Genomic DNA, 12,395 nt, shown 5'->3' on the forward strand with positions numbered 1-12,395 from the left:
TAAGATCGCTCTAGAGTATCAACTATAATACGATTTCATCTTTTAAATAAAATCGAATTTGCAATTCAAGAAGAATAAATTAAAGCAATAAAATATACGTCGCATTTTTTTTAACGAATTAAAAACTCTTGAAAGCAAAATGTGCAAAAGAAAAAAGCTCTCTTATCTGCAAGTGCACGAAATTACATTCGTCTTACGGACTGACGAGTTAACGCGGTCGAGACGAACATACGCGTACTCACGAGGCGAACGGCCTTTTCTCGCGGTCGTTGCAGACCGTCGGCGATGCTGGCGGCGAATCCCGAGGAGCTAGTGGGCGTCGGTAGTCCTCTGAGGGAGGCCTCACCCAGGCCGGAGGTGCGCGTGGTCGCGCCATCTCATCGGCCAGCACCACCGACGTCCGCCCTGGCCGCGACAAACGGCGGCCATCAAGTCGTCTCCACGGGGAATCGTAAATCCGTCAGCATACTGTTACCCGAGCATAGCAGCGGATGACAGCAGCAACAGCAGCAGCAGCAGCTGCAGCATCAGCAGCAGCAGCAGCAACAGCAACACGGCTTCGTGCACCGTTGCGACGAGCAGCCGCTCTCGATCTAAAAGCGTCTCGCTGGTATGCGAGAAGACGCGGCTGCGATGATGAAAACGACGCGTCGCGCGTTACGCGCCGATCCGATTCGGATAACTGAGAATTAATTGATCTCGTCGCGCACGCTCGATCGGACACGGTCTCCGCATACGCGTAGATAAAGCTGTCTGACGAGAGCGAGGTGATTGATGGCTGGTTAACGTCGGTTAATGTCGATCGAACATTCCGTTTCAAACCCGACCGTTTTTACGTCGCAAGACCTCGAGAGGGTTGAACTATCGTCAACGTTAGGTTACGAGGGACCCCGTGATGGATCCCATCACTTTTTACCACTTGATTAACAAATGCTCTGCGTGAACCGATAGTTTGACTATCGCGAACCGTCCTTGCTTATACGGAGACATTGCCCGATGATATTTTGACTAAAAACCGTGCTGAGTGTCTCTCAATGTCTGTAATGCTCGATGGCAACTTGTATATCGCTTTGTTACGGAAAAGCCGTAATTGAAAAGAAATTACGATCGCTAGAAATTTTTGCAGTACTATATAATAGTACTTCGAGAAGTAAAAACGTCGGAGAATTTTGCGTTTCCAAGTTGTGGCGAATCGATCGCGTTTCGATTCATGCCTACTGCATTATTATTATAGCGCGACTGTGCATTATTGATAATCTAGAGAAGTACGGCGCACGCTACTGATCAGAGGTGCTATTCGACACGCATGTCTTAACCTTCGGAAATTACACGTTAACATGCGTGGTGTAAGTATAAGAAAACCTAGGTAAAGAAAAATTAGCAAATCTATCGCAAGTTTCATTTATCGGAGTTTCGTTGCAGCATCGATACTGCTCTCGTACTCCGGAATCTTCAATCTATTTGTGGCCGTGATTATTATCTCTGTATTGCCATTAATGATTGAGTCAGCTTTCTTATTCTAAAAATACATTTTTATTTCCGTGATAAGGTCGGGGAAAATTTTATATAAACTTTTATACAACGTTATACCGTGTAATAATTTTACCGTGTTTCTCCGACATTACAGATAACGAGAACGTGATGACCTCCTTATTTTTTCGCGTTTATATAAAAGCAGTTTATCACTTGCAGTAATTTGTAATGTTGTCCCAACATATACTTAAATCGATAACACTAAAAATACGAATGTTTTTTAAACATCCTTATTTTGTTCGAAGAGGTAATGAAAAGCCGCGCTGAAAAGAATAAATAAATCAATCGATAAATACTTAAACTTATTTTTACAGCTGGAAAATTGAATAATTTCTCTAATGAAAAATAAACAGTAATCTGTGTTAATGGAATTATTAGTATAGAGTTATAAATTGCAAATTTTTCGTTAATTTTTTATCGCGAGAGTTCGAATTTGCGTGAATGTTCGTGGATTAACGTGAATCATGCGTGAACATCATTTGCCTCTTTGCGCATTAAGGATTATTCTCAGCGGTGCGCCAAATTTACGTGGCTCTGTTCCCTTTCTCGGGTACTGAAAGGGCCTAACCTCTAGGAAGGAGGCACTCAGCACGGTTTCGCACTATCAGCGCATTAATTAAGTCTCAGTTATTCCCGACTTGCGTCGAGCGACACGCCTTCCTATTTACACTACCGCCAAGCTCCACCGTCTCGAACATTTACATCCCGATAGATATTCGTCGCAACGGAGCGCGTTTCTGGCCAAAAGTAGTCCGTAAGGTATCCTCGCGCGCGAGATTTAGCACGTCCCCTCGAGATATCAAACGCGATTCAACGAAGTGAGAGAGGTCAATCCGAAATCAATCCGAGTTCCCTCCTCCCCCTTGCTCTTGTGATTTCATTTCTTTTTAGCTTTCCAGCGTTGAAATTGTCTCACGGATTTGTTATTAGATTTATCACAGCAGCAGTTTAGGATCAGTGAATATATATGTTTGCACATCGTTTAACATTGCATTTTATTCTGCAATTTGGAAGATCAATTTATTCAAATTTCTTATTAGCAATGTAAAATAGAATTTTGAAAAATATTGATTTTGAAACTAGGGCAAGTATCCAAACCGCATTTATCAGCGTGGGAACTATGTATCCATCTTATACCTTTCGCTGACTCAACTTCCGGAACAGTTTTTGCTACTGGAGGGTGACAGAGGACAATCCTCCCTCCCCCCTCTTTCGCCGTCTCCTTCTCTCCCTCTCTTTCTCGCTACCGAATTTCCGATATCGGTCACGAAAATCGATATCGAGAGCGATGAAACTTCTGTTTTGATCCAGGTAGGTAAATACGTTAACTAAATAGATAAACCGAATCATGCGGACGTTGGCAGGTGTTCAAAGCTCGCTTAGACAGGTCGATGGGATATTCGGTCCAATTCGCATAGGATCGAGGTGACGCTGTTATTTTTAATCCGTGCAGATTATCTCCGGCCCAGTTCGTCTGATTCAACGAAAACATCTAGCCGGCCGTTAATGCTAGGTAGTACGACAAATTTCCCGTACGATCCAGCGCGATAGTCTTTTTTTTTCTCGGCATTGGCTTTGAATAAATTGAGTTCCGTGACAATTTGTCATTTTCTAAAAATCCGTTTGATTTACAAATATGATAGAGATTATAACTTAGAAAAATTGTGTCATATTTCATATTAACGGTTTTAAGACACGACATGAATTATTTGTCACGATTAAATGTCTGTTGAATTTATATAGGATTATTTATTACGTTCGAAATGTCACTGAATTCACGTTGGCTTCTGCACGGTCGTAAATAACTTACGTAATTTCTGAAATGTGAGACGCGCTTGTCTGCAGACTGAAGAGTTAATAATTCTGTTATAAGTATCTCCGGGAGATATTACTCAAAGTAATCGACTAGTTGATCAGGTAGTGAGAATCAGGACAAAACGACTGGCAAAATGACTGTAACCATTGACAATCTATAATAGAAGCTAATCGTGTTGCTGAAAATCGTGGGAAGAGGCAGCGAGAGAAAGATTTCGGCAAAACTCGAGTAGATCTCGAATTACGAGATCGAAGTTTGATAGACAGAAACGGCGGGGGATGACCGAAAGAATGAAAAAAAGAGAGCAAAAGTCTCGAACATCTAACATTCCATAGTAGTGATTCTTGAATCGAAGCATAAACTCTAACGATTTTTAAGTAATTTTGTAATAAAATTGATGAAATTAGTTGATCTTTATTTTTCTAATTCGCACGTAGAAAGAAAATATTCACGCACGATTTGAACAGCAACTTGAATTCGTAATATTTAAAACTTGGCGATTTAGAATTTTTCTAATAAATATTTTATTATACTTGGGGCGACACAATAGCGCATCACGCAACTGAACTATACGAATCCACAGGCTCGGACTCAAATCCAGCTCGCGATCCCGCATTTTTCGGCAACCGTACTGAAAAATTAGTGGGTTGAATAAGAGATTATGTAATTCTGTAAATGCTTGATTGCAGTAACAAATGTTTTACTTTCGGCTCGTTATGCGCTGTATGTATGTACGTCAAATAGAGCTGAAATTGAGATCGTTTCTAACTGAGATATTAAAGCCAGTACTTTTTATTCAAAGAAAGATAACAGTTTACAATGTATAATGTGTTTCTGATAAGCTTATTAAATTCTACTCTCCATTACAATCCACTACAATACGCAATGGACAGACCTCACAGACATCACGAATTCAAACGGGACAATCAGTGAATCGCGAAATATCGTTCTGTAAAAATATTCCTATTTCCGCAAAATCACAAACTCGTTAAAGCCGTCGAAGTTTTGAATTTTGCATATTGGCAAACACTTCGTCATCCTCTCTTATTCTCAAATGTCGATTTTTCTTCCGAATCTCGCGGTTGGATTGAGCACGAAGGACTCTTATTACGCTTCGTAAACAATCGTCAATGTCAAAAAGACGCTCTATTATTTCGATAATGGACAAAATTTTTCTCCTGCTGTTGGTATTTCGCGATGAGAAGCAAGACGAGAGCAGGTTTTAACGAGTAACACGATCCTTAACATAACGCCCTCGGCAATCGGATTAAGTGCTTCTGATGGAATTGATCGAAACTGGATACGGGGTTTTTGAGACGCTAATTAACACGTATCGCTCTGAACATTCGCGGAAAATATAAACAGACAGATACGCAGCAACTGGAAATACGAGCTTTATTACGAGAAAAAAAAATATATTCTACAGTGAATATCGCATTTTATGCATTCTTATCGTTATTCCTAAACAAATTTAAGGAAATAAAGATTATAATTAAGCTTGTGTTATAAAATGTAAAGAAATATTGGAATAATATAGAGGGAATATAATAAAAACGAGAAGAAATATATGTATATATATATTAATACTTTTTCAATAACTTTATTAAAAGATTATTGAGATAAAAACATCGTACCTACAATTATTGCGTAAATGTTTGATTGTATGTACCAAAAGATTTAATTATTATTTAAGAAAGACGGAAATGTATTTTAACGAACGCTAAGTTTAGAGGTAACGTAAAACGGTGTGAATTGAGCGATATCTGTTAAGAAGCGTCCAAAATGGTGCTAGCTAGAATACCAGGGTGAATTTGCGTTGATGAGTAACTCTTATCGTAGGAGAAACGATGGGTACTAATCGCATAGTATATTTAAGGTAAGCGTAGCCCTTAAGGTAATACACGCGTTTATTATGCTCATAATTTTCTGCTTGCTCGACGACGCTGCGATCGTTCCTTCGATCATTTCTCTCCCGAATTCGAGACCCTCCTCGAGCAGGCAGCCGAGATTTTAAGTAAGACTCTAGTCCTGTAAATACGTAGGTAGATACGATGATATGTCGGTCGAGGAGCGTGTGACGAATTCACGGATTTTTGAACTCGTGCCACGCTTGATGACTGTATCGGTGAGAAAAAAAAGATATCGCAGATGTACGCGCTTTATAAGCTTACGATTGTATTGTGAAAAGAGGATATTGTTAACTCTTTGGGGAACACGTCATAAAAATAATATATTATCCCTTTACACAGAAATTTATCATTTAATCGTTAATTGAAAAAGAAAAAAAAGTTAAAAGAAATATAACGTAAAAATCGATCTTTTATACTTTTTATTTTAGATATAATACGTAGTTATTTATTTGTTGAAAACAAATGCAGAATCAGCTTGAAGAGTTAACAAATGGATGTATGCGCTTTTGTCCATCTAAACGAATAATCGAGGCTGTGAGTTGCGAAATTGCACGAGGCGGTATATCGATATTGCCCTGCCGGATATTCGGACCTACATCAGGATTTAATTATAAACGCCCTTGTCCCTTATACCGAATAACGAAGATTAATACGGCGCAGCTGGTGAGCGAATGGTATATTGTCGGCGGATGAACTCGTGAACTTTCGCCAGTTATAGCTTCGATTCAGTTTGGGGCTTTCTTTTAAAAAAAAGTATACGGTGCATAATCCGGCGAGCCGCTTACGTGCTCCTGTGTCAACGACAGCGACGTGCTAATTATTCCATCGGGTTTGATCGAGGGCCCGTCCCGGAATCGAATGACCGTTATCGGTCGAAACGTCGCGAACGTTTCACCGAGAACTCGAAGCGGACACGCTAGAGTTTCTGGATATATTTCGACAATATATATATTTACATTAATTGTAACGGTCTAGTAACGCATACACGTGTATGTAGCTCACTCAATAGCATTTGTTCGTGCTGTCGTAGGATAATGATAGGATGTGGAAAAGGATATTGCATGGGCGAGTAATCGCGCAGGCGATTCGTCGAATCATTTGATCTCTACTAGTGAGAACGAGTAGAATCCGCGATTTTCATTGTCGCCGCTTATTTTGAGAGTGAGATAAGAATCGAATTCTCACAAGGGATTCTTTCTTGTTCAATCCGTATTCGGCCATCGCGTTTCAATTCCCGATTCTTAGACCGAACATCTAGAAACGCAGAGTCAGTTATAGGTGTAACCTAATCTGATGTAACGGTACTCGCTTCAAATCTCACTTTGGTGAGGATTTTCGGGATTTCATTTATGCCGCTATCATAATAAGCGGCCCTAAGTCACGATATGAAAGACAAGGGTAGCGTGTGCCAAAAAGTAGGACAAATTTCTCTTGCGGGACGAAGCCGATATTCCTGTATCTTTTCCTGTTTTGCTCCATTTCGTCCCACTGTTCCACTTTTGGCAGCCTAGATACGACATCTGGAATGTAACGTAATATCGCTGAGAATGAAATCACCATTGGATGGATTCCAGGACATTTGTCCGAGAATCTCATCAATGCTGACCGAATATCTTCAATTTGAACCAGTGGGATCAGATAGCTTATGCTCATAAAGAGCTTATGGGAGATATTTACATATGAAATTTGTTGAGAGCCAAGCTTTTACTATCGAAAGATTCAGCGCAGCATTGGACGAACTCGTTTTAGAATTAGAGGAAATTATTAAACATGTTTCTAATTTTAATTTTAAGATCGAAATTAATTTCCTTGGATTCTCAAACGAGTGCACTTGGCCATTGTTTTGCTGAAGTTTTCAATTAATTTTGCAATACAGATCAGATCGAGTCGTTTGCTGTGTGTTCAAGTTTCAATAAAGAGACTCGATCCCGCATTCTCGCTCTGTTCTCCTTCAATCGGTCGATTTGTTTTATTCTCGCGAACGATGTTAATTTCCGAGCAATGTGATTCGAACGAATTGCTTCAACGTTGACAAGGCTCAAGGTCGGAAATTAACGCGACTCTCGTCACTCTTCGTCGGTGCATCCCACCCGGGATGGCGGAGAGTGCATTCTCACGCTGCAGTCGGAAATGACAGAACTTTGGTTACGTAGTATAAGGGTGATACGTTTTTTCTTTTTTAGGCAAATTGTGATAGAACGCGTAGGCATGTAAGCCATAAGATTGATTCAAGTGATTATACTAATTATAATTCTCACTTATACCGAAGCCTATAAGCGAGCGAGTTTGCAGGGTGCAGTTTACCTCGAGCAATTTACGATAAGCCTGCCGTGCTGTGACTAGAATTGCGAGAATTTTCTTTGCAATCGAAGAAACAAGTTTAAAAATGACATTTTTTTTCTCGTTTTTGTAATTTTAACGAAAAAGTGGATAAAATCTGCTTTAAGAGCCAGTTTGTGGCGTTAAAGTTTTATAAAGAATAAATTTGTTTGTAAACTTAAAAGATTAATTCCTAAAAAAAGATGAAAAGTTATAATTATAAAAATTATTAATTTACATCGAAATTGATCCCAATTATTAACTGTTCAGTTATCTCGAAATGATTTTTGATCGCAGAAAATTAAACAACTCTTTAGCCTGGTGTAATCTTAATGATGGCACATCTATAAAAACAATATGACAGATGAGAACAAAGGTGAACCGCACTTGACCAGCCCTTGCTTGCCTAAAGGCTTCACGTGACATAGATGTAAGTGTACGATCTACAGACATCATGTCGAATCGAGTCCTTTCGGCGGGACTCTAGCGACTCGCATTCATTGTACTTTTACGATATACATAATAATTATACATAATAATTATAGCCAAGGTAAAAATTTGCGACACATCAAGGATGAGTTTTATAGCTGTTGATTATAAAGAGGCTGATTAAGTTTAGATATCGTTCCACTGTACTCGATACATTTGATATAAACGCAGTTAAAGATATTCGTATGGTAGATATATACGCGTTATTATTATTATCATCATTATCACTGTAGTTATACTTCAAGATAAATATCCCGACAGAATCCCGTAAGCGTGCTCGACGCCACGATAAATAGAGAATAAACGGAGTATTCTTAGAATAGAATGATTCACTACTTGTCACGATTAATATTGGATAACTTCAGTTTCATCGTCATCGTACGTTTAACCAAATTGATGAGAATCATTAACTCCATGTCAGCATTGCTTTCCGTGTAATATTAGCTGGACGATGGCTGACATTTATAAAGGAGTGTCGGAGAAGCAATGAAATAAAAAAGGAAATTTCTAACTCTGTACATAAATCAAGATATGTAGGTCATTGAATACAGCGAGAATTCAATTTTCCAAAACCGGACGCGGACCTGCGGAGCTCGTTGCGACGGCATTCCGCTACAGTCGCCGTTCGGATAGGCGGCGCAGCCGATGCGGTTTTATACTTACTATACCTTCATGGCGAACGGCGACGGCAATAAAAGGAAGCAGTTATGGCCTATACGCGCGTGTAGAGACATAAAGAACCGAACGTAACACCCAACTGTACATTGTCGCAAATGTAGTGCCGCGGGCCCGCGCGGATGTAACTTCCGTTACCCAGACAAGATCTCTTCGAGTAAAAAAAATATTTGTTTGACTCGAAGAAATGAATGTGCATTGCTATACGGTTAAAGAAAAGTTTCTTTAATTTAAAGAAATCTTTTGATTATTCTTTTCATTAAAATTAAAGAAATAGTTTGGTGTACAACGCAAATCTTTTTTTAAATGAAAGAAATATATTTTTAAAATCAAAGCAACTAAATTATTTCTTACATTTCTGCGAGTACACTTTCTTTGAATTAAATAATTATTTATTAAAAATTAAATACATAATTTATTTTTAAAAAAGCTAATAACGTCATTTCTTGAAATAAAAAAAAAGTAATCAATTTATATTTTCACAAAGGTATTTTCACTTCGTTTAAAGAAACCAAGTTAAAAAAATGTTTTTATTCATTTAAATATAACTTATCTCTGGGTGGTTAGAGCGTGTTACGAGACGTGAGACCGAGCGACATTTATTATCATTCGAGAGGATTCTGCTCGAAAAAGGAGAACTTTCTCTGAGAATAACGAATTTTTTTATACTGGACTCGACCGGTACAACGTCCCCTAACGCGCTTCACTTCGGGATATGCGTTTGATTACTATCTATTTAATCAAATATCGTTTTTTGCCGCATACGGAAGTGCTACGAGAGCTAGAGCGATGTAGCGGCAACGATCGACGGCGTCGCGCACGCGATACGAACGCGAGCAAAGCGATATGAATCCCTCCCCTTACAGGCATTTTAAGAACGTTTTAAGCGAGACCCAATTTAGCATAGTGAAATTGTTACGTCTGAACATTGATCATCCCATTATCGCTATATGATTATCATCACGCTATCCGACGTTACTATTACCGTTACCGCCGCGACGCGGTGACGATGTAGTGCGCTCTATACTCGATATTCTGTGTCGATACCCACACATCTAACTGTATATTAACAATGATCACTGTGTAAGGAGTTGAAATTCCAAGTATAATAAAATCGCTCTTCATATTCGCGTTTTTCTACTCGACGACGCCTCTCCGATCACGTCCTTTTACCGCGCTTTCCTATGAGCACTACAATATTTGTAGAATATTATACGATTATTATTAAAACCTAAAGTAATATTAAGATAATATTTTGAGAATATTATTCAGTATTTTAATATTATAATTCAATATTTTAAATATTTTAATATTATAAGAATATTGGATTATTGCTATATTGTATTTCAATATTCGTGGAATATTATGAAAATGTTCTACGAATATTGTTTTTGTTCAAAATTAATATAAATTATTATGCACAAAATATTTGTAAACTTTATAATTATTACATTTAAAAGTTATAATATTAATTTAAAATATTGAAGTAAATAATATTATTTACTTCTCATACAGTATTCATATAATATTATCAGGAGTGAACATATAACCACTTTTTATTAATATTATGACGCTTATAGAGTTTCGGCTAGATAAGCAATTTTCATTCGAATTGGACGATCTTCCAGCGAGGTGCGAAATAAAAAGTATTACTGCCGGTCAGGTACATAATATTTTTTTTATTGTCCTTTTATAACGTACAATCAACAACGGTATTTTTTTCTTTTTTTTTTTCATGTAACCCATGTGCCAGCAATTAGTTCTTAAAAGGACACGATAGACGTCTTGTGGGTTAGTATATAAATAACAGGTTTACAGTGAGAATACAATTAGATAGCTGAGTATAGTATTAACAAACTTACAATGTAGAACGTGTCCGGCCGAGACATGTCGACATAATGGATCATCAATGTAGTACATTTGCGAGGGAGGGAGGGATAACAACGAAGTTTTTACAGTGTAATTTATAACATCGTAAGTAGAGAAATAGCCATTACGCACTCGCGAGGAAAATAGATAAGATCGCCACGCGAATGTACATATATTTTACGTATCAACGTTAGGTATATTTTGTTTAATACTCCTCGTACATGTTATAAGTACGCATCACAGATATGTCGTTGTTCGTGGAACGAAAGAAACACGGCGACAGCAAGGATCAGCGAAAATATACTGGTTGTTCCGAGAACGATGTGCACCAACAAGACTTTATTCTGGAAGGATTTTTCCTAAAAAAAGAAATTGTGTTTTGAGACAATTTTTTGTTACACACTGAGAGAGAAAATATCTTACAATAAAAAAATTATACTCAACACAATAAAATTGGTTACGGTTTCCTATATAGCTAAATATAATATATAGTTTATTTACTTGGCAATCAAGTTACAAATTTTTTAATTGAAGTATTTTATGTAAATAAAATGAGAAAATAATTTTTATTCAAGTAATTTTTTCTTAGAAAATATTTATTGTTAGATTATTTTTATGTTCAAAATAATCAGATTTTTTTAATTTAAGAAAATAATTAAGTTTGATAATATTAGTTTATTTGTAAAATTATTATTTAAATGTAAAAATATAAAATTAGTATACTTAAGGTAATGTATGTTTATTTACTTAAAAGTAAATATTTTTACTTAAACAGAATAAACAAATACTTGCATCAAAATATATGGTTTTAAAAAAATGTATTTTTTTTTGTTTAAAAAAATTTTTCTTTTAGTGTATAAATTCATATTTATTCACCTCTAATAAATAAAGTAAAGCATTGAACAAAAATCAATCTGCTTACTAAAGAACAATAGAAATTTTACATAATTTAATTTTTTCTATGAGAAGATTTAATTCATTTAAATAAGTGAATCAGATTATTATCATTTTAAATTCTTTTTAAAGATTTATTGAGCAGAAGCTTGATTTACGTAAAGATAATAAGTGAGCATCCTGTCGTACGTGCCCAGCTTTCTTGGAACATCTTGTATATTTTATTGCGGCACATAAAAATAACCAAAGTAACCCCGTTGAAATCTCGACGCATATTGCAAGCAAAACGAGTGTTCCTCGTTGAGAGAACAGTCAACGCGAGGGAAAAGAAAACACGGTAAATGAAAAGTAGTGCCGAATTTGTTTGTCTGACATTGATAACGTGCCGGAATTTATCGTACGAGAATATAAAAAAGGGAAACACTATTATTTACGATTCAATATTGATGATTCACTATTGATAACACGTATCCGCAAACTCTCCTCGTGTCGCAATGAACGTGAACGACGAAGGCAAAAATTGTACGCACCGGTTAGCAACAATCTTAATGAAGACGTGTCGCACAGAGCTATACATAATTTTACTATCTACGGCAATAGGATTAATGATAATAACGAACAGGACGTAACGTGGGCGCTCGGGACTGGGCAGTATGTCAAGCAAGTTTATTACGCAGCTTCGCGTTATGATTGACACGAAATTATGAACGAAATGCAAAGCACGCTTTATATTTTGTATTCTGTATTAAAATCTTCATATTCTTAATAAGTCTTGTACTTCGTTGTAAAATATAAAATGAAGTTAATTAGAGCTTTGTATTCTTGAATTTTGTATCTAAAATAATTTTAACCAGTTTTTTTTTTACTCAATCCTGTAGACAAAATTATCG

The 12,395-nt window shown here is 37.0% G+C and overlaps 1 protein-coding gene across 7 annotated transcripts in view; it reads left to right on the forward strand.

Annotated features, from left to right (window-relative positions):
* The window catches only part of LOC105197510, an 81,625-nt gene extending 71,757 nt beyond the window's left edge, over positions 1 to 9,868 (forward strand). For 5 of the 7 annotated variants that reach the window (XM_011163924.3, XM_011163921.3, XM_011163925.3 and 2 more), the window contains exon 6: positions 276 to 495. In XM_011163924.3, the coding sequence (XP_011162226.1) occupies positions 276 to 495 (220 nt within the window). Of the gene's footprint in view, positions 1 to 275 lie in introns of all 7 variants that reach the window. The other 2 variants (XM_026131221.2, XM_011163920.3) reach the window with 1 other exon arrangement.
* The last annotated feature ends 2,527 nt before the right edge of the window (positions 9,869 to 12,395 follow it).

Source organism: Solenopsis invicta, chromosome 2, assembly GCF_016802725.1.
Source record: "Solenopsis invicta isolate M01_SB chromosome 2, UNIL_Sinv_3.0, whole genome shotgun sequence".
Taxonomy (NCBI): Eukaryota; Metazoa; Arthropoda; class Insecta; order Hymenoptera; family Formicidae; genus Solenopsis; species Solenopsis invicta.